This window comes from Lissotriton helveticus, chromosome 12, assembly GCF_964261635.1.
Source record: "Lissotriton helveticus chromosome 12, aLisHel1.1, whole genome shotgun sequence".
Lineage (NCBI taxonomy): Eukaryota > Metazoa > Chordata > Amphibia > Caudata > Salamandridae > Lissotriton > Lissotriton helveticus.
Genome location: NC_136073.1, coordinates 857,280,065 through 857,307,967, shown reverse-complemented (window position 1 = coordinate 857,307,967; position 27,903 = coordinate 857,280,065). Strand labels below are relative to the sequence as shown.

The 27,903-nt window shown below is 42.8% G+C and overlaps 1 protein-coding gene and 1 long non-coding RNA gene across 5 annotated transcripts in view; one reads left to right on the top strand and one right to left on the bottom strand.

Annotated features, from left to right (window-relative positions):
* LOC144798606 (uncharacterized) overlaps positions 1-27,903 on the bottom strand; it is a 1,317,000-nt gene that overhangs the window by 1,082,543 nt on the left and 206,554 nt on the right. The gene's annotated exons all lie outside the window — the stretch shown is intronic.
* Positions 1-27,903, top strand: part of PTPRS (protein tyrosine phosphatase receptor type S) — a 320,940-nt gene that overhangs the window by 248,607 nt on the left and 44,430 nt on the right. For 2 of the 3 annotated variants that reach the window (XM_078669564.1, XM_078669563.1), the window contains 3 exons: positions 6,237-6,397; positions 8,804-8,916; positions 20,321-20,418. In XM_078669564.1, coding sequence (XP_078525690.1) covers positions 6,237-6,397; positions 8,804-8,916; positions 20,321-20,418 — 372 coding nt within the window. Of the gene's footprint in view, positions 1-6,236; positions 6,398-8,803; positions 8,917-13,262; positions 13,311-20,320; positions 20,419-27,903 lie in introns of all 3 variants that reach the window. The other variant, XM_078669562.1, reaches the window with a different exon arrangement.

Genomic DNA, 27,903 nt, shown 5'->3' with positions numbered 1-27,903 from the left:
GTTTGATCTGAAACAACGTTGAAAAAGCAAAACCTTTTTTATTTTGGGCATTGACAATGGGCAGCGTCAATAAGGCTCATGATGATGTCAACCCTAATCACACCATGCCCTACTGAATGACCATAGTCTTCAGATGTTATTTTCCACCACTGGGTTCGGAAGCGTGTACGCAAATGGATAATTAATTTAATCTTTTCAACATGGTGGAGCAGTAGCCAGCACGGGACAGGAAGAAAAGGCCAGCGCACCAAAGAGGGACAAAAACCTTGATGCAATATTTTTTAGCCCCTGCAAAATTACAAAAAACTTTGACAACTGGTTAAAATCAGGTGTTTATAATTTTTGAATTTTTTTTGTGATGTTAAAATGAATTTTCTTTAAATTCTAAATGGGCAGAACACCTTTTAGGTTCTACCTTTGATGTTGGTATTTATACCTATTAGCTGACCTGGACAAAGTGTACATGCATAACACACGCCTTACACACAGGGGGAACCTTCGTCTGATTGAAAGGAGCAAAAGGAGGAGTAAAAAGAAATTGTGCCTCCACCGTCTTCAGTTCTCAGCAAAGTTAATACTGAAAAATCTTAAACTTTCAATGCTGCCGCTGACAAGGTTACAGAGCCGAAAACATAATTATAAAACCACAAGCCATACTTCAACATCTTCTGCCATCAAATCAGATAAATCCAAGAGTATGAAGTACATTTCTGAAAGGCTGTCTAAACATACCAAGGACATTGCTTTTGTAATGGTACTAGAGCGAAGACAAGACTAATCTCCCTTAAAGCGGATGGAGTTTGAACTAAGGCCAAAAGGTTTACAACAGTGAAAGTTTCTTGAAGGGCTATTTCCAGTCAAGGCCACTACCTGCAAAGAATTGGGCCTAGAGAACGCCCAGGGCATTGAAGGCGCTGCAAGAGTCCGTTATATGTCAAATGCCAAATATTATCAATTCAAAGTCCTGCTGTTTGGAATTAAGTCATCACAAACAATATTTACAAAATGTTTCGACAAGGTGGACAAATATCTTAGATGAGAAGCTATATAAGGGTATCCAAGCTAGTAAACTGCAGTTTAATTTAATAATACCAGAGAATGAACAAAGTTGTTCAACTGGTATATCAGTTATGCTTCACAGTCAATCTATGAAAGTCGTCTTCAAAGCCAATCCCTCAAAAAACCTTTCTGGGAACAGAGATTGATCGAAAAAAGCAATCTCAATGCCAAATGCACAGATAATTCTGGCCGTTCAGAACCACATTCTCTATATTAGACATCACAGTCTAAAACCGGGAGGACCGATGACTTCTTGATTTCATCTCATCCTCTATGCCCACCCACAAGAGGCCAGTTCAAGGCTAGCTCTGAAATCAGTAGGCACGTCATAAGACAACTAGAACAAACTTGTGTCAGTATGTGGTACTGTAGAAGCTCTGCACTAGTATAAACCTAACAATGTGACAATGAATTTCATGTTTACAGACCCAATCCCAACTATGGCTGTCACCACAGATGCCTTTTACATGGGTTGGGGGCTTACTTGAATAACCTTCATGTATGGGCTGTTAAACACCAAAAGAAGCTAAACAACATACAATATTGTTAGAGCTCCAGACAAAACATCTGTATATTACACAGCGGGAAACACCCTTAATACACCTATTTACATCAAGCATAAACAATAAAATTCTGCATCTAGGGACCACTCATCCGCTTTCAGATGGAAATGCACTTCCACTAAAACTTTCAAAATAAATAAATAAACAATGAGTTGGTCACAGATCTTTGCCTGCACCTTCCAACCAAATCCCCTCAAAACCACTGATCTTACAGGGATTGAACAAATGTAGGAGGTCGCACATGACCGTATTACTACGAACATGGGCTCAGCAGCCATGGCACTACTACTGGATGGATATACCCATATTATACTATCATTAAAAACCTGCACATCCCCATTAACTAACAATGCTGAACGGCAAAATCAAACAGCCAGAGACACTCATTGAACCTGGAACCATGGCTCCTGAAGTCTTAAAACTTCATCTGTTAAAATTGCTATCCAAATAAATGAACATTGTTATAGAAGTGCACAGCCTGATAATTTGGACATGCTATCTGCCTAAATTTTATTCAACTGTGCCAAACTAAAAACCATTAGGGCAATCTACTGATGCGAAGTGTATCCTTTTGTACTTACTTCATCTACTTGACAGTCACTCAAGTTACACTTCCATCAGATTTGAAGTAGGAGCTATAGGGTGTACACATGGTGCCCTAAAGATGCCACTCCTTACCATCCTAGACATTTCTGCTTTTTCTTAAGGAGTGAAATTGCATTTGGTGTATCACACTGTATACCACATGCCACCTGGAATTTAAATACAGTGGTAAGCGGGTTAAAGTTACCTCCTTTTGAACAATGTGCAAAGAATCTTTGAAACATCTTACTCAGAGGATTGCTTTTTAGGAGCCGTCGCATATTTACCCAGGGTCAATGAAATACAGGCACTCATGTTAACACAACCTTCCAGACATCAGAATGAGGTTACCTTAAGGATACTTCCAAAACGTATAGTAAAGACTGTTATACCTTTCCATTTATATAACAATCAAATAACTAATTTGCCAGTGGTTTCCACAATCAAACATCTGCTTAAGAAAGAGCATTATATAGTGTCAAATTGTCACAAATGATTAGTTTTATATGGAAAAAAACAAAGCCTATATGCCAATGTCAACAACTTTCTGTCATCATCCTTCACAAATATTGGGGATGTCCATAATTAAGACTACTATTGACAAATGTACACTACAAGCAATTCAATTATGTTGCTCCTTGGCAGGGAAAATGTTATAAATAAAGTTTAAAACACATAAACATAATAAAAGCTAAACCTATGTAGCAGACACTAATATTTATTTGGTCTATAGGCACCTCTATGGTTGTCATTAGTAATGTTTTCTTGGATAACGTTTGAAGAGCTGCTACATGAGAAACTGGTCTAGGCTCCCATTAGAACAGTGGACCAGCTCCCTGGCAGCCTCCAGACCCTCTTTTTCCCAGAATCCCCTACTAGATAACAAGGAATTCGACAATTGGATCCGGAAGTCACTTGACTCCATACTCCCCTCTAGAAAAATTAGCTTAAAAAGGCCACGAGAAACAGCCCCATGGTACTCGGAGGAGCTAAGAGCAAAAAAGCGACATTGTAGGAAGCTTGAAAGAAAGTGGCGCTTAGGATATGCCACCATAGACAAAGCCATGTATATAGAGGCTATTAGAGCATACAAATCAGCAATAAAATCGACACAGTCTACCTACTACAGTGATAAAATCATGAAGGCCAGATCAAAACCGAGAGAGATCTTCCAAATTGTTAAAAGTCTCACCAAACTTCCCCCACCCATGCCCCCCATTTGTTTTTTTTTGTTTTTTGGGGAGTTTTATATAGCGCGAACTAGAACCGAACCGAATCAGTTATCAGAGCGCTTTACATAGCACCAGTTACGTTACATGAGGACACACTTTCATTTTTATTTTTTTTATTTTTTTAGGCACGGGGAGATTAAGTGATTTGCCCAGAATCACAGGGTTTGACAACCCACTCTCCCGCTGCAATGATCTAGTGGAATTTTTCTATCAGAAAATAAATAAAATGTACTCATTCATTTGCGGTCACAGTTCTGGAGCCCCCCACCAATGGACCCTCTCTCCCTATGGAAATTGATCACTCCCCCCGAAAAACCCTGGACCATTTTCCCCTGCTCGACCTGGAAACGCTAGGACCACTGATACAGCAAGTAAAGTCAGGTTCCCCATGCGACCCCGCCCCTCCATGCAGTATGGTTGCAGCCAGTCAAGTTATTCTTCCCACCCTGTTGGAGCTTCTCAACATCTCTCTAACCACGGGTAGTGTTCCACCTACTTGGAAACAAGCTATGGTGAGAGCACTTTTGAAAAAGCCTAACCTGGACCCAACTAATTTTAACAACTACCGCCCCATTTCCCTGTTACCCTGGGTGAGCAAAATCCTGGAGAAATACATTAATTCCCATCTAACAATGTATCTCGAGAATAACCACCTACTCGATGTCTCCCAGACAGGATTTCGCCCAAAACATGGGACGGAAACGGCCCTGTTAGCCGTGACAGAGGAAACTAGGCGGATCTTGGATCGGGGAGGATCAGTGGCAGTCATCCTCCTCGATCTAAGTGCGGCGTTCGACACGGTATGTCATAAAACTCTGCTGTGTCGACTGCTTAACCTTGGAGTATCGAGGAACGCTTTGGCTTGGTTTAAATCTTTTTTGAGCGGAAGGACATTCCAAGTCTTTGATGGTGAATCTTTCTCCTCAAGCAAACCGCTAGACTGTGGGGTACCGCAGGGATCATCACTGAGCCCTGCGCTATTCAATGTGTACATGAGACCACTGGCTGAGATTGTCCACCCATATGGTATTAAGATCATCACATATGTGGATGACACTCAGCTGGTGGTCTCCCTCGCACAAAAGAACTGTGAAATGGCTCAGATCAATTTGAATACCTGCATGGAAGAGGTTAAAAACTGGATGACAACATCGTCCCTTAAGCTTAACGGTGACAAAACCGAGCTTATGTTGCTCGGCCCGCCAGCTCTGTCTACCATCGACCTCTTATGGCCCACCAGCCTGGGTACACCGCCCATCCCGAAAGACAACATAAAAAGCCTCTGGGTTTGGCTGGATAAATCTTTAACCCTTAACACCCAAGCAACCTGCTTTGGAATCATTAGGATGCTGAAGAAAATCCTTCCGCTCCTACCCTTTGAAGCCAAGCCGGTTGTGGTACAAGGCTTAATACAATCTCGACTAGATTTTAGCAACGCCCTGTACCTAGGGGCACCGGAGTACATCTTGCAAAAACTCCAGTGGACGCAGAATTGTGCGGCACGCACACTGCTTCAGCTCCCACGAAGAGCGTCTGTAGAATCCGGGTTGAGGACTCTGCACTGGCTCCCTGTCAGGGAGAGAATCAAATTTAAAGCCATGTGCATTTCCCACCAAGCCTTCTGGAAATCTGGCCCTAAGATTAATCAACCTCTACTTTCCCCTTACCACCCCAGCAAACAACTTCGCTCTGCCAATGCATTCTTGGCTGTAGCCCCTCTGATTAAGAGATCCAGAGCTGGAGGTAGGTCCTTTACCTTTAACGCCGCCAAACTATGGAACTCGCTCCCTTTATATCTAAGATCCAATCCCAATCTGTCATCTTTCTGCAAGCAGCTTAAAACCTTCCTCTTCACCAAACAAAACTAACCCTAAGCTGCTGTATCACAATGCACTATTCTTCTTTCTCAGCGCTTGAACGCCCGAGGGCAGCAGTCGCGCTTTATAAAACCCCTTTTCATTTCATTTCATTTTATTACATGGTCTCTATGCACGCTCTTAACAAATACCACTGGGTACGTTTTCAGTTGCGATAGGAAGCAGTAGTAAGACCAACAGTTTTAAACATTTTGTTGCTACTACACACACTTCACACCAACTTACATAGGTGGAATATGGCTACATGAGCAATGAACGGAATGGGAATTTAGAAAAAGGCTTTGCTGCAGAAAAAACAAGTTACTTACCTAAACAATAATTCTACATCTTGAGACTTTTCTAGATTCAAATGACACTCTCCTTTTCCCCACTGAAGGTGAGTGGTGAACATTAACAAATGAAGGTATAAAGAGTTACAATCTGTATAAAGAAATTAAGATGCAAATAAGTGCATACCAAGGACAATTAATATCTTACATTCCACACATGGAATAGTGTGTTATTGTGGGCCTATGCTTAATGTCCTCATCATTCTTACTGATAAACAATCAACCGGTTCTCTGGCCCCAACCACTAGATGGTGGAGTAATGCACCGCACAGGACTCTGGAAGTCTTCAGCTATCAAAGTGTCATCATGAGTAACTAGTTTCTATTGCCTGATAGAATCCCCAGATCAGATTAGATTTGTGTGTGATAGTGACACAGGAAAAATCATATTCCTCCTTCATGAAATACAGGTACACTCCTCTCTTCTGGAGACAACCGGGCAGATCTAATTTCTACCTCCAGAGTCTGGGACAGATTATGTTTGGCTATAAACAGATTATGTTGGCTAGAAGAAGGCTGATCTGAGGATGATTTAGCAAGACTTAGCAACTGTATACGCTGCTGTTTCTGAATTCTTCCTCTCTTTTCCATCCAGAGAATGTATGCAGCCAGTCCATACTCTGATCCCATCCAGCTTGACGATCCGGACCCTCAGCCAATCATTGATGGGGAGGAAGGACTGATCTGGGTCATTGGGCCAGTGCTTGCTGTGGTCTTCATCATCTGCATTGTCATCGCAATCCTTCTCTATAAAAAGTAAGACCTGCACCCTGATGGCACGCAAGAGGCTCTTTGGGTCTGCTGAGGGCGGTTTACGTACAATAAGTATCTGTGTGCGCATGTAAGGGCTACCCCGAAGACAGTTTGAAGTGGTGAGCGGATTACAGTAGTAGGATGATATTGGTACAGGTTATGAACAGCATGCAGATTACAAAGAGGGTATCTAGTTATGTGTTAAGCGCAGCCTTCCGGTACTAAAGTTGAATGCATGTGGTTGTTTAGTGTGGTATGAGACCTGAATATTGTGAGATTTGTCTCGTATCTTTTGCCTATTACTCTACAGCAGAAATGTTCATTTCTGTATTAAAGTTTTACCATCATTTCTAAGGATGACGCCCCCCCCACCCGGTGACGTGCAGGTGCAAGCCTATTATAGTACGATATGCTGTCCTGGTTTATTTTTCTAACTGTAAAACTCCAGGCACCAAAGTACCAAGTTAAAACAGGACAGGATGAATTTGATGTAGCATAACATAAAACCTTTACTTCTAGCTGACTGTGGCTGTTTATTTTTTCGTTCTTCGCTTAGACTGGTAGTAAAAAGCTTGCAAGCCAGTTTCACAGGGTGCATTAGCTGTCCTTCACAGATAAGGCCTGTCTTGGCTCTATGCCTTGCAAGACATGCCATAGTTTCTTGTTCCCCACTTGTTCAGTTTATCGACCGTAATTTATGCATGTTCTTCTTTCTTTTCTTTCCTGCTTCTGCTGGACAGCAAACCAGACAGGTAAGAACAGCCACAGTCTTGCTGTCACCTTGCCAGCGTCACTGTGTGAAAAGATGGTGACTTACTGTGGTCAAGTGTGGAGAAAGTGTGAGAGCTGGTATTAATCATGCTAGTAAGCTACATGTACTCCGTACAGGCAGTATCTAACTTTAGAGATGGAAAAGATATGTCTTTGGGGGAACATGAGGGGCAGGTGGCTGGTACATATTGGCCAGGAATGGGCCATCCCGGGTAGCGGTGGTAGAAATAGATAGTGGAGATCGCATGGAGGGATCTAGCTTAATTTCCAGTAATGCATTCAGTGACGCTTGTCTTGCATAACTAGCTTTATGTTGGAGTTCCTACTTATTGTCAACAAGATCACTTTACAAGTTAAGTGTTTGATGCCGACATCTTTGGCGACCCGCTGGAGACAAGTTTGAATCCCACCATTGCCACCTTGGCCTTTCATACTTCAGCAGGTGGATAAATGTATGGCCATTATGTCTGGTATGGATAATACTCGATATTTACAGAAATGCCACAAACTGGTAAGAAGGCTCCGTAGCGTGCATCAGAGGCAGAAAGCATGCTGGCATGCCATGGCTGTCTTAGTTGTTGAGTTCCTCCGCAGACTAGAGCCTATTCTAGCCTTGGCCATTTTCTGTGAGTTAGTTTAACTTAGCCATGGTTTTACTCTATGAAACAGGCTGCTGTCCTCTGTAAAAACAAACATAGATCTAGTCACGTCTGTCCTTTGTTTAAAAGACTATTAACGGTCCAGCCTTTGGTTGAACTCAGAGAGAAAGTCCAACTGCCAGCCATGGGTGCCTTGTGATAAAGACAACTGTTAGTCTAGGCTGTCGTCTGTGAGAGGAAGCCTGGTTCTGTCCATGGACGTCACATCTGGGACAGACCGTACTCGTGTCCTAGTTGTCTCCTGTGAGTTGTTGCCTGGGAGATAAAAATTTGTCTAGTCATAGTTGCCACCAGTGATAGACTTGTGTCTATTCATGATTGTTTTCTGGAAGACAAACTGTAGCTTAGCCATCACTATTCCTGAAGAGAGAGTCCCTGGTTTAGTCATGGTGGCCTCTGGAAGCTAGTGTTGGGTCTAGCTGTCTTTGACAGCTGTGAGAGAGACAAGGTCAAATACTTGGCTGCCTACTGGAAAACAATAATGGTGTAACTGTGGCTACCTTTTGAGAAAAATCACGGTCTAGGCACAGCTGCCTACTGCAAGATACACCTTGGGATAGCAGGAAGCATTTGTTTCAAATGCCACTGGTTTCTATACCTACCGTGATCTTGCAAAATGGTCAGACTGGTAAATGCCACAAATAGAATTTGTGAAAGGGTTTAACTCAAGTCAACACCAAATGTTTACAACCAGAACACAAACCTAAGTAGTCATTGTAGAACTAAAGGAAATCTCTAGCTGATCTTCTACCACTCACTCACTGGGCCTGTGTAAGGATTCTGCATGTCCATTCTTTCCTTTTGTTTCTGATTCGCTCTTTTCTAAAATTATAGTTTCTACTAGAATTTTGGTGTGTTTGAAGAATGTCACATCACCCTGTCACGTAGGTACTATATTAAGTAAGGTGTAGATGTCGCTTTCCCAACGAATTATCCCCTGGCTAAAATTGTCTATTTATTTTTTGGTGTTTCTTCTAAGCAAACGGAAAAATTCTGAGCCCAGGACGAAGTGTCTCCTGAACAACGCAGAGGTCACACCTCATCACCCAACCGACCCCGTTGAGATGAGACGCATCAACTTCCAGACACCAGGTAACCGTGGGCTTATGCTACCATGTGGTAAGGATGGAGTGTATCTGCAGATCCTCATAGGTTTAATGTCGGCTGTGCCTCCCTTCTCCCGCCTCCCTGATGGGTGCTGTCCAACTTCAAATCCCTCCCACTCTCTTTGACCACAATCTCCCTCTGTTGGTGTCATCGAGTCAGACTTTGACAAACCCAATGTAATGATCAGAAAGGATGAGTGCACGATTTTGTAATGTAAACCTATTAGAGGTCCGCACTGGTGTGTTATTCCAGCATCAGTTGGTTGGGCTCATGAAATCATGTGGATAAATCTTCAAGCATCCAAAATAGACGACGTTTAAATGACTCAGGATGATGTTAATCATGAGCACAAAGTCCCACGGTGTTATCGCCATATTTCGGTTCTATTTTGGTAATATCTGGAAAATGAATAAATATGGTCTGCAGCAGATACTTTTGCAATTTTCCACTTCACCATGAATGCAAGTGAGATTCGTTTGAATCCAGAACCGCTGCAAAACCTCCTGTGGACCTACTGTAGATTCACATACAATGAACTGATTATACAGCAGTACTTCCCTTAGAACGGTAGGTCTGATGTGGGAGCATGTTAATTCTTGGCCTGCTTATACATCCATACAAGAATGCTTTGTGAACGTATGAACAGATGACCTTGTAGCCACCACTGTTGTGTCAGCCAAGGAAACATTTCCAATTAAAGCAAGTTAAGTTGTTTCTTTCTCCAGATGACGTGTGCTCCATTCAAACCATCTTTTGTGCAAGAAAGGAACATAACTGAATAGCTTGAACAATTCATTCAGTGATCGTTAACTTTGCCAACGGCTTTCCCAGCATCTATGGCGCATGTGAGACGCAAGTTGCTGTGTTTGGTATACAGGTTTAATTTTTATCGATATAATAGTATAATGCCCTTCGGGCATCTACAATATGCAACACCCTTTCTGTACAGAGGTTGTATGATTGGGAAAAACAGGCAATATACCACTTTAATTTATATGAAAAAGTGCAATAACATTTGGTATAAATCTGGGGGGTGTACTCCGCACTATCCTTTAATGATCTGCATACTTGTTAGTGGGCTTGCTTAAACGTCAGACCCTGGAATTACTCTGTAAAGGGTAATGAAGGCCATCAAGAAAAACACTTTCAACTTTAGCAACTGTAAAGATGCTGAACAGAGAGCCTCCAAAGGCAGTAACACTAACCACCTGAAGGCCATCTTTAAATTTCTGGAAGTGGGGGAGGGCGGTGTGAAGAAGTGGGTGAATGTGCATCACATCCTCCCAAAATTCATGAATGACCTGATAGTTGAAGAGTGACTGCTGTAGCAGACTTTCTTATATGCGTACGAGATTCATGTACTCTTGCGGATGCATAACCCGCACCAGTACCCAGCAGATGCGTCATCTAATGTAGCACCACATAAACAAAAGTTGAAAAAGGTGTTGTTTGATCACCGTTTGGTAACTCTCTTCCACTGGTTTATGAGCCTCCCAAATAATGTGCCTACATATTTGTCACAGGTGTAGGTGACTAATTAACCAGATCAGCCAAGTTCAGATTGCTTGTGTTCTGGGTCTCTGACTTGACCTTGCTGTAAGGTTAGAGTGTCTGGTAACACAGTGAATTTTGGTATTAAACTACTAACATTTAAAGTAGATGTCAAAACTATTGCAGACGCTCCCCCTGTCAGCGATATAAGATCAGTCTTGTTCTCGTTCTGTATTCATTCTCCACTTGTGGTATCTGTAGTGGTACTGGAGGAAATGTAATTTCAAAGAGCACTGAACTGACTAATCAGCCGTGTAATATGCTTCAAATTTGAATGTGTAGCATATGTCTGTCGCAAATAAGTAAATTAGCCGACTAAGACTTGCTGGTCCTGTTCTTACTTGTGATTTACCCATGTCTGGCTGATCAGAGAGTGGCAGATAACACACAAAGAGATGGGCCATGTTTTGCATTGCTCAGAGCCACATTTCCACCAATGCCCTTGCTATTTATTGAGGGGACACCTCTGACAGAAGAGTGTCTGGAAGGCCCTCAAGGCTGATTCCAGCTGATTGATCTTTTCCTATATGCCAATTGGTGACCACAGATCCCTGCTGTTTAGTTTTTTCTGATTGCGTGCTCAAACTAAACGATATTCTATCTATCATCAAAAAAGGTAACCCCTACATTCTTTTGTTCTGAAAAAAAAAAAAGGTAACCCTTTTGAAAAACACAGCTACAGCAACTTCTCCTTTCAACGTCATTATGTACGACCTGTGTCTACAAATGTGCGATGTTCATGGCCAGTCACTGTTAATGTTTCTGTGCATTTTCAATCCTTTGCATCTGGCATATTTTGGTGGAAATGTATTTTGGTGCTTTAAGAAAATCTGTGTCAAGGTTTAGTTGATGCAAAAAAAACGATATAACCTTCTATCTTTGTAAGAACAGCGCTTTCAAACTCGATGGGGGAAAATAGATTCTAAAGATGTCAATTATATGGTGTGATTCAATAGGCTTACCGTCAACTATTATCATGAATCTTTTGGCTTTACACAGTTCACACCCAAAATAAGATTGAGCTAAATGTATTATCAAGTACAAAAATAAATGGGGGAATAATGCACCGCTTATGAATCTAGAATAGCGTTGAGCTTCAAAACTATTATTACAAGCAAGTTACCGGCACAAAACAAAATTAATCTGAATATGGGTGCATTGTGAGCTTACTCTCAATGTCCTAGTTATCAATGGTCAAATGGCTATGGTTTCTGGACCCAATCGCAAGATACAGAATGAATGCCTAGCCTGTGAATTCAGAAGAGCTTCAAGATGCAAAATCAATGTTACAGGGAAGTAACTGGTTTCCTGCAATGGTTTCATAAGACAATGTTTAATAGTTACCAAACTACAGAGAGTAATCACCACCAGCTTACTGTAAAATTGGGATAATACAATATTTGATAGGACCTTATCTGGGGCTGTGGATGGATAAAGCCAGACTAAGAGATATGTGACAAATACAAATCAAAATGTAATTTTGGTAGAGGATGCAGCAGTCTCTTTGAGGAGAAGATTGAGGGATCCGTTCAGCACAATGAGGGATGGAGAGAGATGGAATGTCAGTGTGACACCTCAGCTTGAACAGTGAAGATCCATTGTCTTAGTTGCTGGAAGTACCATGTCCAGAGTTGGTAGCATGTCAGTCAGTTTGAAGGGAAGAACAGAAAGGAGCAGGTCCCTATGGATCGAAAGAACAAGAGAAAGGTTGCTTTGGAAGAACACCGAGAGGGACCTGGAGAGTAAAACAAAGAGTACGGTGAAGGAAGAGCTACGAGCAGGAAGTAAAAGGACCTCTACTTCATATGGTCGGGGTGAATGATGATAAAAGTTTCCTTATGAACAATAAACAGACAGAAAAGTCAGAACGATTTTAATTTCAAAACAAAGTGACCGGGCCCTTCACCTTCATTAAAGTGCTTTATTGATTTTTCTCCTTTCATTGTTTTAAAAAGTACGTTGATTGTGCGTTGGCCTTGAGCGATCTTGCCTCTTGTTAGGTGCTGTGGCCGGCCCAAAGTGTGTCACGGCAAAGATAGTGGATTAATAAGGGACTTTGTTTTTCAATCTTCACAAGGCCTTAACCCCTCCCATGCTGATGACGGAACCGCTCCGTCATCAGCCGCGGTTGAGCTGTGCTGATGACGGAGCGGTTCCGTCATGGCCCGCCCAGCTCGATAGAACGCTCATGCGCGGCGCGAATTCCGCGCCCGCGCTGAGCGTTCTATTGAGCGGGGCGGGCCGTGACGGAACCGCTCCGTCACGAGCACAGCTCAACCGACGCTGGTGACGGAGCGGTTCTGTCACCAGCATGCGCCCGTCGTGCGGCCGCCCCGCCCCCTTAGCACTGCGGCGGAATAGCCGCCGCAGTGAAGGGGTTAATGCAATAAAGAGCCCCCAGTGAAATATTGTAGGTTGGCCTCTATATTTTTTAAGTAATTGTAATTAGTATGAGATCCAGTATACCACCTACTCTGTATAGAAGTATAGTATTAGTAAAAAGCTGTGTTAATGTTGTGATTCAGTGGAGCAGAGTGGGGCCTAGCAGAGGAATGTTCAGACTGTACCTAGAATGGCATCCTATACATCTCTCCTGGGCCCACCTTGTCTTGCTCCCTATCTCAGCACCCCTCTCGCAATACTTCCAAAAACGATGACAAACATTTCTGTTCCTCCAAAATTTATGTTATTTTAATTTTTTTGTCTCATGACTATTTTTTAGTTGTGATAGCCGTTGTTGTATTTTTTATTTCTTTATTTTGTTTTACTGTTCTTTGCAGATTCTGGTCTCAGCAGCCCCCTCAGTGACCCTGAGTTTGGCTTGGAAAGTTAGTTCCAGTCTGTTTTTGTTCCTATTGGTTCATTTTCCTGCTTCTGTTTTTAATTATTTCACTTTATTTTTGTTGTCTTTGTTGAGCCTTTGCTCTATTATTATTCATCTTCTCTCTGTTTGTTCCTATGGGTATGTGATTCTGGTCTCGGTGTTTATCATCTCACTCCCTCTCAACGCCATCAATGTGTCTGTCATGGATCTGAACAGTTTTACAGTTTAGAAGAATTACAAAGGAGCTCTTAGTCCAAAGGCAGGTCTATTTAGCCCCCAGCCCATCCACCGAAAGCCTTTGCTCTTGGAGGATGCCACTCTCTCTTTTCCAGGGGACACTTTTTTTTTTTTTAGAGGTGGGCTTTCACTTTGTTGTCCATTGGCTGGATGGAGCCATTAGCTGCCTGAAATAGAGGCCAATAGCTAGTATGTAAAACTTTAATATCTACTAAAGTTGGCCCCTTGAAATGTATTTAAAAGTAGCTTATTTAGCTGTGGTAAGGAACCAGTTCATATATGTTCTTGACACAATCTTAGTTTATTAAAAGTTGAATGTAAATATATGACGTGGCGTACACATATGACTGGGATACTGTTGATAGCAGATTGAAGATGCTCTGTTTGATACCAGAGGTAGCAAATGCTCAAGTCTGGTTAAAGAACCCTTCTACTCGATGTCACGTGATAATTTGCTATGCCCCCTCCCCCTTTCAACTAAGACTGGGGCAGCTCATTTTGCTCTTTGCTTTGACAATATTGCCTTTAGGTGGAGTTGTGGGAATCTGCCTAGCTTGCCTTTTCCTAGTCATGCAGGTTCTATAGTCGGTGCAACGCTAGCAAGATTCTGAGTAACTTTATAATGAGGTGCATTCAGTCTTTGGGTCCATGTCGGACGCTCTGTCACTATCCCTTCATATTTTAATTTTTCAAACACTTGTTTTAAAGTGTGTAGTGTAACTAAAGCCTTTACAGTTACTTGAAACAAGGAGACTATCCCAGTGTGGAAGTCTGCTGATAGTGCAGTATTACCTTCCAAGGCACCCTTTGCCAGGAACCGAAAATTACTACAAGTGGAGTTTAGATTCTGTGACCCATTACTTTAGTTTGTGCCGCTCCCCAACAACTTACCTGTGGGAACAGAGAGAGAAGAGCTTAAATTCTTTGAGGTTGTAGGCGCAGAATGTACTGTTGCCCCAAATGTATATGTTTAGCTTTATTCTGCATAAAAAGATATAGTATATGTATAGCCCTATCTGACTCCAAACCCAGAAAAGGAAAACAGTTGGCGAATTGCCAGATGAGTATGCGGCCTTCACCTGCCTATGAGAATAACAGAGCAGAGTCCTTGTTTTGGCAGTCTGTCTACCATTTTTATGTTTTGTTTTAATCCATAGAATCCCCAGTGTTAGGGGAATCACTGAGCAGAACATAGCCCAAGTCAGACGTAGGTATCATTCTGGCATGATGAAGGAGGAACGGGGCAGGCGGGGGGGGGGGGGCAGGGACCAAGTATTTAACAGCCCAGGTGTAGGGCAGGGGGCAAAAGCCAAAGCATGCTGTAAAACTGATGTCTTGCTTGCTTGCCATCTCTGTGCTACTTATTCTGGTGGGCTGACCATGAACTGCCATCACTGCTGCCACTGCTGCTGTCACTAGCACCGCTTGCCACAAGACTCCCATCGGGGCTCGAAATTTTAAACGGCTGCCCTTCTCCATTATCAAGCATCAGGCGGTTTCTCAGGACGCTGCCTCATCCACCTAACCTTGTTGTTTTATGATTACAGATAGAGCGCAGATCCGAAATTGCCACCAGCTGACAGGGCTCACTTAGTTGTTTGAATAGATCTGTGCCAAACGGTTGCCATAGTGATTTGTTGATGGCTTCTGCTCGGGTTTCTGGACATTACCTGGCTGTTGGGAAGGAGATTCATTGCAACTTCTCACTAGAAAACCACTCAATGGGGGTTACTATTTGACTGCTTATTGCAGAGGTTTACTAAGGTCATCTGGAACTGTGTGACACCAGTCTTGCTATGGATCGAGGATTTATGATCATTGCTGGGTTCCAAAGAAACCTCCTTGGAGAGAACATATGTATTGTTAGGATGTCAACCTTGCTAGACGAGAGATTTAATTGTACATTACCTGCTGGCTGATCAATATTTATAGCCATTTTGACAGACTTCTTTGTGGTATCTTTGACAACTATTTTTGAGTGCAAATCATCTTTCCTTGGAGGATGTGTAGAGCTTAAGCTTCTGTTTGCTTGGAAAGTAAAGCACGAGCCAGTTTTAAAAATAATAAGTATTATCATAGCTAGGAATTCGTCCGTAGGGGTTGCTTTGAAGACCTGTTGTTGGTCAAATTTGCTTAAAGAGGATTGGTGTTTCTTTGAAGAATCCTTTGGAGAGTGCGGACTAAGATCAAAAACATTTGGTACCATTCCATTGCTGCACTGGTTGGCTAGCTTCTCCGGGTGTTATTAATTGACTTTGTTTTAGACAGATGATTGATTGGGGTTGTTATTTGGAGACTAGAAGGATGATGGAAATCACGCTTTATTTTTTTGATGTTAGCAAGGTCTGTTTCTGAACTGAAAGCACTGGTTTTCAGAGGTTCTACTGCATTTTCTGAAAAAAAAAAAACAGTTCGTAAAGTGTTCACTGGATCCAGTTAGCGTACAATTACCTCTTGCGACTATTATTTACTGTATTTTAAACTACTTCTTGGCTACATGCGCAATTGTTTTGATGTTTTCTTTTCAGAACTGTTGCCTTGAAGAGTTCTTCAGGACCTGAGGTTTGGAAGAGGCAAAGCCCTTCTTATATGAATTCTACAGTTTTGGGACTATTTTCTAAAAGCATATTTGACTTGGAACGTAGATTTTGTTTGTGTGTGTGTTCCAGAGACCTCGTTGGTAGTCTCTTCTTTTGTGGAGGAGAATAGTACTACCTGCTTCTTGGGTATAGAAGTCAGTACTTTTATGGTTACACAGTAATAGGCAACTTTGCAAATCTCCTAGTAGTTAAATATAAAGTTGTTTTAGATGTTTGGAGTTAAATGTTTGAAAGGTGTGTCTTGGGAGCTTTTGTTTGGTGATCGATCAAAGGTTTCTTTGTCAATGTGGTGCCTGTTATGGCAGAATCTGTGAATAACCTATAAAATAAAGTTTTTGATTATCCATTGAAGGGTATGTGAGAGACTTATGGACGAGAGACCCGTTAGTGATAAAGTGGACTTCGAAAGTTTGTTGGTAGGAGTCAGAAATATGTACTCGGAGAAATGTGCCTATTTGTAAGATTTATGCATCTATCCACTGCGTATGAAGTTATCTTTGAGGCCATTTTAGTATTTTCAGGAGGTTTTTTAAATACATTTTCTCCAAGGCATTCTCTTTTGAGCCTCATGTCCAATTCAGCACTCTGTGGTTCTTCATTTATCTATATTCCCCAGCTGTGTTGTGGGGTACTTTCTTCTCGACACTCAGTAAATTACTTAACGTTGTCCATGTAAGGCAATGTTGTAGAATTTATTTGTACATTTTATCTCATGTTGTCATCATCGTTGGCACTCTGCTTCCATCCAGCTGTCATCAACCTCATTATCTAGCTCCCAGAGATTCTACCCAAAAACCTGAATATTTTCGAAATCAAGATTACCTTAAGAGTAACTTTATAGCGTAAACCTATGTTTCTCACTACTATGCATCACAATAAAACTTTTGACCTTCCTATTGGGTTAGGAGAAGTCCCTGCAAGTCTAGCAGGATTAAAGTACATAGACTGAGTATTGGTCCTAGCTTTAATTTTCCAAGATGTATCTGTACAAAGCCATAGTTTAAGAGATGCTACAGTTAACTCGCATCATCATTCTTCGTCATGCTCTCCTAAAGTGTAGGAACTCTTGCTCAGAACAATTTCGAGTCTGTCAATTGAAGACTTTGAAGCGCTTGATGTGTGATGTGTGTATGAGCGAATGTAAAGTCAGATATTTGGGAAGATGTGTGAGGCTATTAATCAGGAATACGTGATACCCCATTTTTGGCACAATACAAATGATGGTCATGTACACAAGACTGCAATTATCCAAAAGACGTAACCCCAACGTAAAGAATATAAGGCAAGTTATTGATGCTTTAGTGACACTTAGTCGAATGATTTGAAGCCCAAGACATGAAGAAGTTGAATTCTGATTTAGTGACCATCCAAAGAATGATCGAGATGAGGTACACTAAGATAAGTCGCATTCTAAAGAAGCGTATGACTTTTTAAAAAAATCACGTGAGTCATTCCACATTTTTTTTTTTTTTAAGAGTATTATAAAGTGCGAACTAGACCCGAGACATTGGGTATTAGAGACCTTTTATGAGCACCAGTTTTATTACAGATGGACACATTCATTTTTGTTACGTACAGGGAGATTAAGTGATTTGCCCAGAATCACAGGATGTGGAACGTCGTTGCTGAGACTCCAACCCGGTTCCCCAGCTTCGAGATCGATGGCATCCTCTCCCTGAGTACGAATGTACGAGATGTGTTAGCTGGGACTTGGTCACACTGCTTGACGTCCATTAGGTTACATATGAATATGCAAAGGTCACGTTGCTTAAGAATATGATGCTCAGTGGGTAGAAATGACAAGCATTCGATTGAAATGTATGATTCTGGTTACATATAAATGAGTGGCATTTCACTGTTTATGTGTACAAAGTTCAGTCGGCTGTCTCTTGGCTAGACTTGGCACTAAAGAAATACCACATACATACAAGGCCTCTCTTATAGGTCCCAATTGAACCTCATAAAAAATGCATCTGCTCTTAAAAATGTAACTGAATTCACTGATGCCAGATCTGTTAATGTCCCCCCATGCTACTGCAAAGCCATTTTCTTGGGCACTGCTAACAAAGTTATTTCAAAACATTAGAAAGACCAAAGCCAAGCATCTTAGTTGATTGTTAGCCTCCTTGGTTATTTTGATTACATCACACATGCATTGAAGACACTTCAGTGGATTATATATAGGGAAATAATGCCATTCAAGTCGATGTGCATGATGAATAGATTCTTACACCACTGGAGGTTCTTAATTACGAGTACGTCTGGAAGAACTAATTCCAATTACGGGTCAATGTGAAATAAAATTTTTGAAACTGCAGTGATTCCTGCATGTTTTTCTCCATTTCATGCAGATTTTAACCCTGGCATTTTGCCTGTTTTTAGCAAGAGAGGTAAAAGGGTGAAAAACTCAGAATGCAATGTCCCACATTACCTGTGATCCTATTAGGACCTGCTACACCTGTTACTGGTCTAGTCGGGATCAATGGCCAACTGATAATAAGGGCCTGAATGTTCAAAGTTGTAATTTCTTAACCTCTTTTTCTCAATCTCTACAACTCTTTAAATTTCCTACGTTTTTGACGAGGTATGAAGATCTACTTGTTCAGGAAGATCTACTATTTTCGGGCCCATCGCAATTGAATCTCTCTCTGGGCATGCACTCTACCGGTCTACAAAATTACTCAAATGAGAATTTCTGATCATATGCCTACGACCGGCTAAGCAAGTTCGCTCATTCCAGATGTGCCATACAAAGACATTCTTTCAGTGTATGTCCAAACCTTTAACACCAGTTTTATAATGTTGACTATTGAATCTACAAAAACAAACCCAGATAAACCAATTGTTAGCAACAGCATACTGACCAAGTACAACTTTACAAGCAACCATTGGATGTATCAAACTGTGAACAGTCACTTGTCTACATAATAGGGGCACATAAGGCTGTATGACAGTGTATAAATGCTGTAATAAAGAAACATAAATGTATAATTCCACTGGAGCTTCTGACGCTCCTAGTATATATGTGAGCGAGAGCGGGCGTGCGTGTGTGTTTGTGCATATGTGTGAGGTTTTAGTTGAAACAACCATCCATGAAGCAGGAGAGGTTAATATGCACAATTGAGTGTCAGTCCATAAGGAGTGCTTGGTTTATTAGGTAAGAATCAGTATTAGAAAAATATGAAAACAGTCACATAGGATGTTGTGGAATTCGAATACAGCAGAGAAAGTTATTTTAATGGGGAAAATAGTTTCTAGTGAAGCAAGAGTGTTAACATCCAAAATCAAAAACGGTTTCAAATGTATTTAAAACAGGGATTCTTCTTCCACATCCTCAATTTTTTTTTAAAGAATGCACAGAATGCTTCATAATATTAAGAGAGAGGGCCATAGGAAACCAGCGTGCTGTAGCAATACATTTTTTGAGTAACCATAGTTTAGAGCGATCTTAATTTTCTGCCTTCTACCATGGCCAGCCAAACAGCTTGGGAAATAAACTGCCCCTTCATCAAAGAACAATCACTAAGCACAGGGATGTGCTAGACTGAAGTTATCTTCATCATAAGCAGGTACAAGGAGGAGGCTTTGTTGGGCATCAACCATGAACAGAAAGTTGGTATCATATTACAGTAGGGTAGAGCCACCTCCCACAAACTCCTTCAAAACTGTGATTTAACATTAAAACCAAATGTAAAGGCATCCATCAGGCATTTGCCATCTGAATCAGGGATGTCCTCTTGAGTTGAGTAAAGCACCAAGTAGCTCTAAAAAAGGAGAATCTCTTTTACTCTAGCACTGCCTTGAAAAGAGTGTCACTGGCCCCATTGTGGCCCACTATCTCTACTAGCTCCTATTCATTTCATCCATCCCGCCAACTCCATGTTGCTTTGTTTCCCTCTGGCAGTGCTTTGGTTTTGATTTGGGGCCAGATTGGGGCTCTTTTGTGTTGGTGGTACCTGCGGAGTTCTCTTGCTGACCATAGGGGCCATTCTGGGGAAGCCTCATTTGCCTTTTGATCTTGCAGGCTATCATTTCGAGCCCTGACGTCTGTGCTAACCTCTCTTTGCAATGCAGAGCTCACATTCCTGGACTTTCCTTTCTAGTGTGTGAGTTGTTTCAAGGCTTAACTAACATTGGAGCGGGGTTGTCAGCATGTACTGCTTTGTTTTCTCCACAGGTATGCTCAACCACCCACCTATCCCCATTTCAGAACTGGCGGAACACACAGAACATCTCAAAGCCAACGATAACCTGAAGCTGTCCCAGGAATATGAGGTAAGTTAGAGATATTCTGTGCCCTCATTTTTTAGAGTATTTCCTATTGTCCCAATACCTTTTTATTTTATTTTAATGGAATGCGTCTCCCACCTAAGGAACCTCTACTAACAGTACATGAACACGGTATTAAAACATTGATTTTAGAAGTAAACAAGAGAAAAGTTGCACCATAGAAATTTAAGACTTTGCATGCATCTCCAGTCAGGACAGGTCAAGTTCCTTGCCTCCATCAACAGGCTCCAGAACATGCAATCTCCAGAGTTGACTGCTGTAGGAAACTGGCTCTGTATATAACTGTTAAGCACTAAAGGAGTGATTTTGAGTTTGGCAGATAGTGCAATCCGCAACAAACTTAGAGAAGATCCTCGTCCATCAAACCCTCGGTCCACGTGCTTTATTATGAGTTGGCCAGACTATTATTTTCGCAACAGCGACGCTCTCGCTTTCTTTGCTGTCGGATAGCTTACTCAGACAGACTAACTGAGTACGGGCCATCAGAGTAAGGACATCAGAAAGTCTGCCCTCACTCAAGCAGACGGTCTGGTTTTTTTTTCTGTCATCACCAGGAAAAAGGCTAGCAGTCCCAGACAGAAAATACAAAGAAAAATGATCACAACGTGGATGGGAGAAAACCAGGGTGTAGGATTATTTGTTTTTGGTTTTTCAATACCAAACTCCCACTTTGTGTTTTTATTTTTAAAACCAAAAAGCTTGGTGCGTGTTTGCCCCAAGGATGGCAACCGCGCACCAACAATGCAGTGCCATCAGAGGACCTGCAGTGATTGCGTTTGTTGTAAATGCATAGAGATCAGAGCTAGGCAGTAGGTAATCTCCAAATATCGGTGGCAGTTGTCAGTCAGGGTGTCGGAGGAAAGGACCTCTGCCACCCTGGCAGACGGATGGGGTGCTTGCTGAACTGTAAATCTCCCCTAAGGCTGTTTAGACAAACACCCTCAGCGTATCTGAGTTTGTAGTTACAGATTCTCTGGAGCACCAGAAGAAAATGCAGTTATGGAAGCCTGATACCAGGCAACATTTTAAAGACCACCACTGCAGCCATCTTGAGGGCATCTTAAAACATCACAGGTAACAAGTGTAGATCGTGCCGGGCTTGCCTTTTGAGTAAATATAATTCCTACATAGTACAAATCACTTCTTTCTGCACTGCGTGGTAGGAGAAGGTTTCACACTAGGCATTTACCACAAGAAAACAAGTTACTTACCTGTAACTGTAGTTCTCCAGTATTGGAAGCTTTCATAGATTCACATACCTGAATCATTTCACCGTAGTTGAGACGAGCGTCTCCGGTACATAAAAAGCAATGCTTAGCAGTATAGCTAACTGAAAAAGGCCTAGGCCCATTTCCCTTTTGCAACCCATAACCTTTGTTATGTAAAAAAGGACCAAATCTTTCCCTTAGCCAATCAGAGCTCCTCACCCTCTAGAACCCTCCTGAGAGAACCTTTTGCTCTCAGATTTTCGGGCACTTGTGCTATAACACTCTTTGTGCCTAATCCGAGGGGAGCCTCTCAGGGGAGGAGGGTGTGCGTATGTGAATCTATGAAAGCTTCCAATACTGGAGAACTTCAGTTACAGGTAAGTAACTTGTTTTCTTACTCCAGTATTGGAGCTTTCATAGATTCACATACCTGAATCAGAATAGCGAGCAGTAAAACATTGCACATTTTGTTCTGTCACCTACTTCTCCCAAACAGGTAACACATGTCATTCTCTCGTAGCATTAGCTGTATAAAAATATCCATAAACAGATTGTTCATAAATGTTATAAATGTTATAACAAACAGTGTACAATAATAAAATGTGCTTATCTTACCAACCAAGGAAGGAGGGACGACAAAGAAGGCTCACCGTTACTGGAAAAGGTTCCTCTTTACAGCTTGTCCCACTGCTACAACGCTTCTTGCATGAGCGTCCAGGCAGTAATGTCTGGTAAAGGTATGCGTACTCCTCCAGGTAGCCGCCCTGCAGATGTCCTGAATAGAGATGCCTGAAAACAGAGCAGTAGAGGTTGATACCGCTCTTGTTGAATGTGCACGAACATGTGCACTCAACAGCTTCCCCGCCGCCTGATGACAGAATTGAATGGCGTTTGAGATCCATCGTGCAATTCCCCGTTCCACAACGGGAACCCTTTCCTGGGGGCACTAAAAGCCACAAACAATTGTGTAGATTTTCTGAAAGTTCTTCTCCTTTGTAAATAAAATTTCAGACAAGGCTGAACATCCAGAGTGTGGAGAGTTCTCTCTGCCGCCGTAGATGGTTGAGGAAAGAATCTTTTAAGGATCAATGGCTCATTCAAGTATAAATCTGTTGGTACCTTTGGAATACATTTCGAATTTGTTCTGAGCACCAACCTGTCCTCTCTGAATTGCAGAAAAGGTTCTTGCGTTGTAAGTACCTGTATTACTCCCACTCTCCTGGCTGATGTTAGAGCTATTAATTGAGCCACCTTCCAGGATAGGAATTTTAGATCAGTTTTGTGAATTGGCTCAAATGGTGGTTTCATCAATTGTGATAAAACAATATTCAGTTGCCATAGAGGAGGTGGAGGCCTGATAGGTGGGTAAACTCTAAACAACCCCTTCATAACCTGTTTTACAATCATCTCCTCCCACAGAGATGGACCCGTTGAGCTTCTCCTGTATCCAGCGATCGCCGACAAATGCACTTTAATAGATGCATGGGTCAATCCAGACTTTGCCAGCCTTAGTAAATATGGGATGACCTGATGTGCCTCTGCTTGCAGAGGATGTAAGTCGTTCTCCTGACACCACAAGCAGAATCTTTTCCATTTCATCCTATATGTCTTATTAGTGCTTTCAGCCCTCGCCTTTGCCAGGATCTCTCTGCATTCTGTCGGAATGTTAAAGTGATGAAATTCTAAGTATTCAGGAGCCAGGCCGCTAATTGCAGTGATGTCGGGTCTGGATGCCGCACTTGTCCCTGAGCCATAGTCAATAGTTCTGGTATTGGCTGTAGACGTATTGGCTCTGTCTCTTGTAAAAGGAGCAGTTCCATGAGCCAGTGCTGCCTGGGCCACCAAGGGGCTATTAGTATCATCCTGCACGGTTCCTTCTTCATCTTCGTGAGCACTCGCTGCAGGAGGGGAATCGGCGGAAAAGCGTAGGCAAAGACGCTTGACCATGCCATCGAAAAAGCATTCCCCCACGATCCCCTTTGGTGATGCCAGCTTGCAAAGAATTGGCATTTCTTGTTCTGGGCTGTGGCAAACAGATCCACTGTTGGTATTCCCCATTTGTCAAAGATTTTCAGTAGTGTGTCCTGATCGAGTTCCCACTCGTGACAGGTTGTCTTTTGCCTGCTGAGAGTGTCTGCTGTCATGTTCTGATCCCCTGGAAGATGTACAGCCTTCAGAGTTACCTTGTGATTTATAGCCCATTTCCATATTTTCTGAGCTTCTCTTGACAGAGAGAGCGATCTTGTGCCTCCCTGTTTGTTTATATAGTGCATTGCGGTCATGTCGTCTGTCCGCACTAACACCGATCTTCCTTCTACTCTTGGCAGGAAGGCCAACAATGCCAATCCTATTGTCCTTAATTCCAATAGGTTTATGTGAAGGTGTTGTTCCTGTTGTTTCCATCGGCCGCTGACTTGTAACTCCTGGAGGACTGCTCCCCATCGTTCGAGAGGGGTATCCGTGGTAACCACTAATGGAGCTGGTTCGGTCAGGAAGGAAAGACCCACCGAGATATTGCTTCTGTGAGTCCACCACGCTTTCTTTAATCTTGTCCTCGAAGGATCCCTTTGCTTGGCACCACTGTAGATCTAACGCCTCTTGTAACAGACGCATTCTCAATCGACACAGGGGAAAGAATGGTATGCATGAAGACATCATCCCCAGAAGCGATTTGTATTTTCGGACTGAAAAGACACTTTCTTCTCCTGAACTCTTTGGCCAGAGAGACGAGTCCCAATTGCCTTTCTATCGATGGGAATGCCTTGTTCTGAGACGTATCTAGGATTGCACCCAGAAACATGATTCTTCTGGATGGCTGAAGAGACGATTTTTCAACATTTAAAGTCAGACCCAGATCTGCAAACAACTCCATGCAAGCCGAAGTTGAAGCTTGAGCCGCCTTCTGCGATGGTGCCTTTATCAACCAGTCGTCTACGTATGGGAATATTTGGTGTTTTTGTCTTCGGAGATAAGCTGCCACCGGTGCCAGACAATTCCGTAAAAATTCTCGGGGCAGATTTGAGGCCGAATGGCAGCACTTTGAACTGGTAATGGTCTTTGGCCACTGTAAATCTAAGGTACTTTCTGTTGGAAGGATGGATGGGGATATGAAAATATGCATCCTGTAAATGTAGGAAGGTCATCTGATCTCCTTGGTTTAAGAGTAGCAGAATATCTTGGAGTGTCACCATTCTGAATGGCTGTTTCTTGAGATTGGCATTTAGAGAACATAGGTCCAGGATCGGACACCACTTGAGAGCATTCTTCCGGATCAAGAAAAAACGGAAATAAAATCCTTTTCCTCTTTGGGAGTTCGGTACCGGTTCTATTGCTCCCTTTATGAGCATTGCCCGAATCTCCCGATGCCTTTGAGATAGGTGTTTGACTTCTTGATACGTATGGGAGGAGGGAAGTGTAGAAATTCTAGAGTATGTCTGAATTTTATTATGTGGAGGACCCATTTGTCCGATGTTATTCTCTGCCACTGACGTAAATAATAAGTTAGTCTTCCACCCAGGGGAACATTTGACGGGGTAGGAGGAGAAAAATCCAGAGTTTGAAGGTTGTCATTGTCTTTTGTTGTTGTCTTTACCTGGACGACCTCCTCGTCCTCTGGGAGCAGACTTAGAGTATCTTCCAGACAGCCTCTGGCCATATTGTTGCTGTTAGTGCTGTGATAAGGAAGAATAGGAGGTGTATCTTCCTTGTTGGTATCCACCTCTATAAGGTTGTCCTCTTCCATGGGTGCCTCGAAAGGGCACCTTCCGATACTGCAACGTACCCAAGGCCTTCGCCGTATCCGTGTCCTTCTTAATACTCTGAAGGGTCTCATCTACCAGACGTCCAAACAAATCTTCCCCTTCAAAAGGTAGATCCAGAATCTTATTTTGGACCTCCGGTCTAAAGGCAGTGGCCCTCAGCCAACCCTGGCGCCGTAAAACTGCTGGTCCTCCTAGGGAACGAAACGCTGTGGTAGCTATGTCCATTGCACAGTCGAAGACTTCAGCTGAAGTCCTCTCACCTTCCTGCAGAATTTTCTTTGCCTCCTGTTTACTGTCTTCCGGAAGGAGGTCAATATATGGTGCTATATCGCACCACATCTGCCTGTCATATCTGCCCAGAATGGCAAGGTCATTAGCTGCTCTGACTAGGAGAGCTGACATCGAGGAGAATCTTTTACCTGCATTGTCCAAACGCCGTCCCTCCCTGTCCGGAGGTACAGAAATAGGCGCTGACGGGTTCTTCGATTTTTGCTGCGCTGCCTGCAAAATGATACGAGTCCGGTTTAGGATGGCCCAGCAACCACGCTGGAGGGCGCCTTATACTTCTTGTCCAACCTAGCGAGCACAGGTGTAACGGTCGCTGGGGTTGACATCACCTGCAAACCTTCCTTCCATACATGGTCGATGATTGGTATGGATCGGACTGATTTCTGAAAAGGCTCTTTAAAGTCATAAAGAAAACATTCTGCCTGAGTTGTCTTCATAGGCAGCTAAAATATTTTTGAAGCTCTCTCCATCAAGTTGTGGAATCCACCAATATCCACTGGTGGAGAATCCGCCGACCCTTGAGTGGGTGATGGTGGAGATGGGATTAGATAGTCATCCCATTCTTTGTGGGGCTCCCTTAGCTCCCAGTGTTCATGGTCCTCATCATCCGTGGTAACCGGATCCTGGTGCTGTTGGACCTGAGGTGTTTGTGGAGTAGTGTCCAGTAGCAATTCTCTGCTGTGGACTGGAGTAGCCGGAATAGAACGGGGACGTGAAAGAGGAACTTCCTGAGGGACTACTGATGGAGGAAACCTTTTCTTATAATCTGCCAACATGAACTGCAAGTCCATCATCATTGAGGATGGCATAGCGACCATCTCCTCCTGAGGTCCTTGTTGGTAACGCTGCTGTGAGAGGCTGTGATATTCTTCATAACCCTCTTCATCCTCATCCTCCTGACATTTCACGTGGAGTTGCGATGGGCTACTGGCATACCCGAAGGGTCCGTCATCCTCCTCCTCATCCGACTCTTCTTCCTCCAAAAGGTGCGATGGAACCGGAGGAGTAATCTTGTTCGGGGAAGTCGCTGCTGGTGGGATCTTCTTCCTCTGTTTTTCTGGAGTTTCTCTCGTCGACTAGCCCATCGACAAGATCGCCGTCGACACTACCGTCGACTATGTTGTTGTCGTCGTCGACACTGCACTAGAACCATTCCTCGCCGACGACATAGTAATCGTCGTAGACGTTCCCGTCGACGACCTCGTTGTCATCACCGTCGACGTCTATCCCGTCGTCGACATGGTCATCGTCATCACTGCCGTCGTCGACGATGTCGTCGTCTATGTTACCGGCGTCAACACTCCTATCGACGCTGACGCCGTCAACACTATCACAAGCAATGGCAGCGTCTGTACCTCTGTGGTCGTCGCCGTAGACGAAGACTTCTTCGTCGACACTCTCCGTCGATTATTTTCTTTTCTCCTCAGGAATAGTAGAGGATGGCTTCTTGAAGGACTCTTGGACCAAAGGTGGGGTCTTTGAAGGCTCAGAAGAGGCTCTCTTGGATAATTTTTCTTTAGAAGTGTGTCCTTTGCTCTCTTTTTCTCTTGGCTGAGGAGATTTGGAAGGACTACGCCCTGAAGACCCGTGAGTGGTCTTTTTTAGGGCCTTCTCAGGACGTTCCCCTGAGGAATGAGCCTGAGGAGATCTTGTTCTTTTTTTTAGATCTCCTAGATGAAGCGGAGGACTCCTGGTCACTATCACTAGAAACCATCTACTTTCTGGCCTTGATCTTCTGAAGCCATATTAAAAGGCGTCCCTCACAATCTCTAAGAGTCTTGCTAGAAAAAGTGTTACATACCTTACAGTCCTTGGCTTGGTAGTCCGGATAAAGACAATAAATGCAGTCTTCATGTGGGTCATCAGTGTAGAGTCTCTTCTTAGAGCAGGTGGCACAGGCTCTAAAAAGACCCTTTTTCTCTTTTCCAGACATTCTACAGGATGTAGATGAGAAACAGGTCACAAGAATCTCAAATCCACAAGAAAATAGAATAAAATCAAGCTTCTAACAAAGTTGGAAATCCTGAGTTTGAGCAGAGCTCAAAGGAGACTCCCTAGCACAACGTGCCGGTAGAAAATCTGAGGGGCAAAAGGTTCTCTCAGGAGGTTCTAGAGGGTGAGGAGCTCTGATTGGCTAAGGGAAAAAGTTTGGTCCTTTTTTACATAACAAAGGTTATGGGTTGCAAAAGGGAAATGGGCCTATGCTTTTTTTC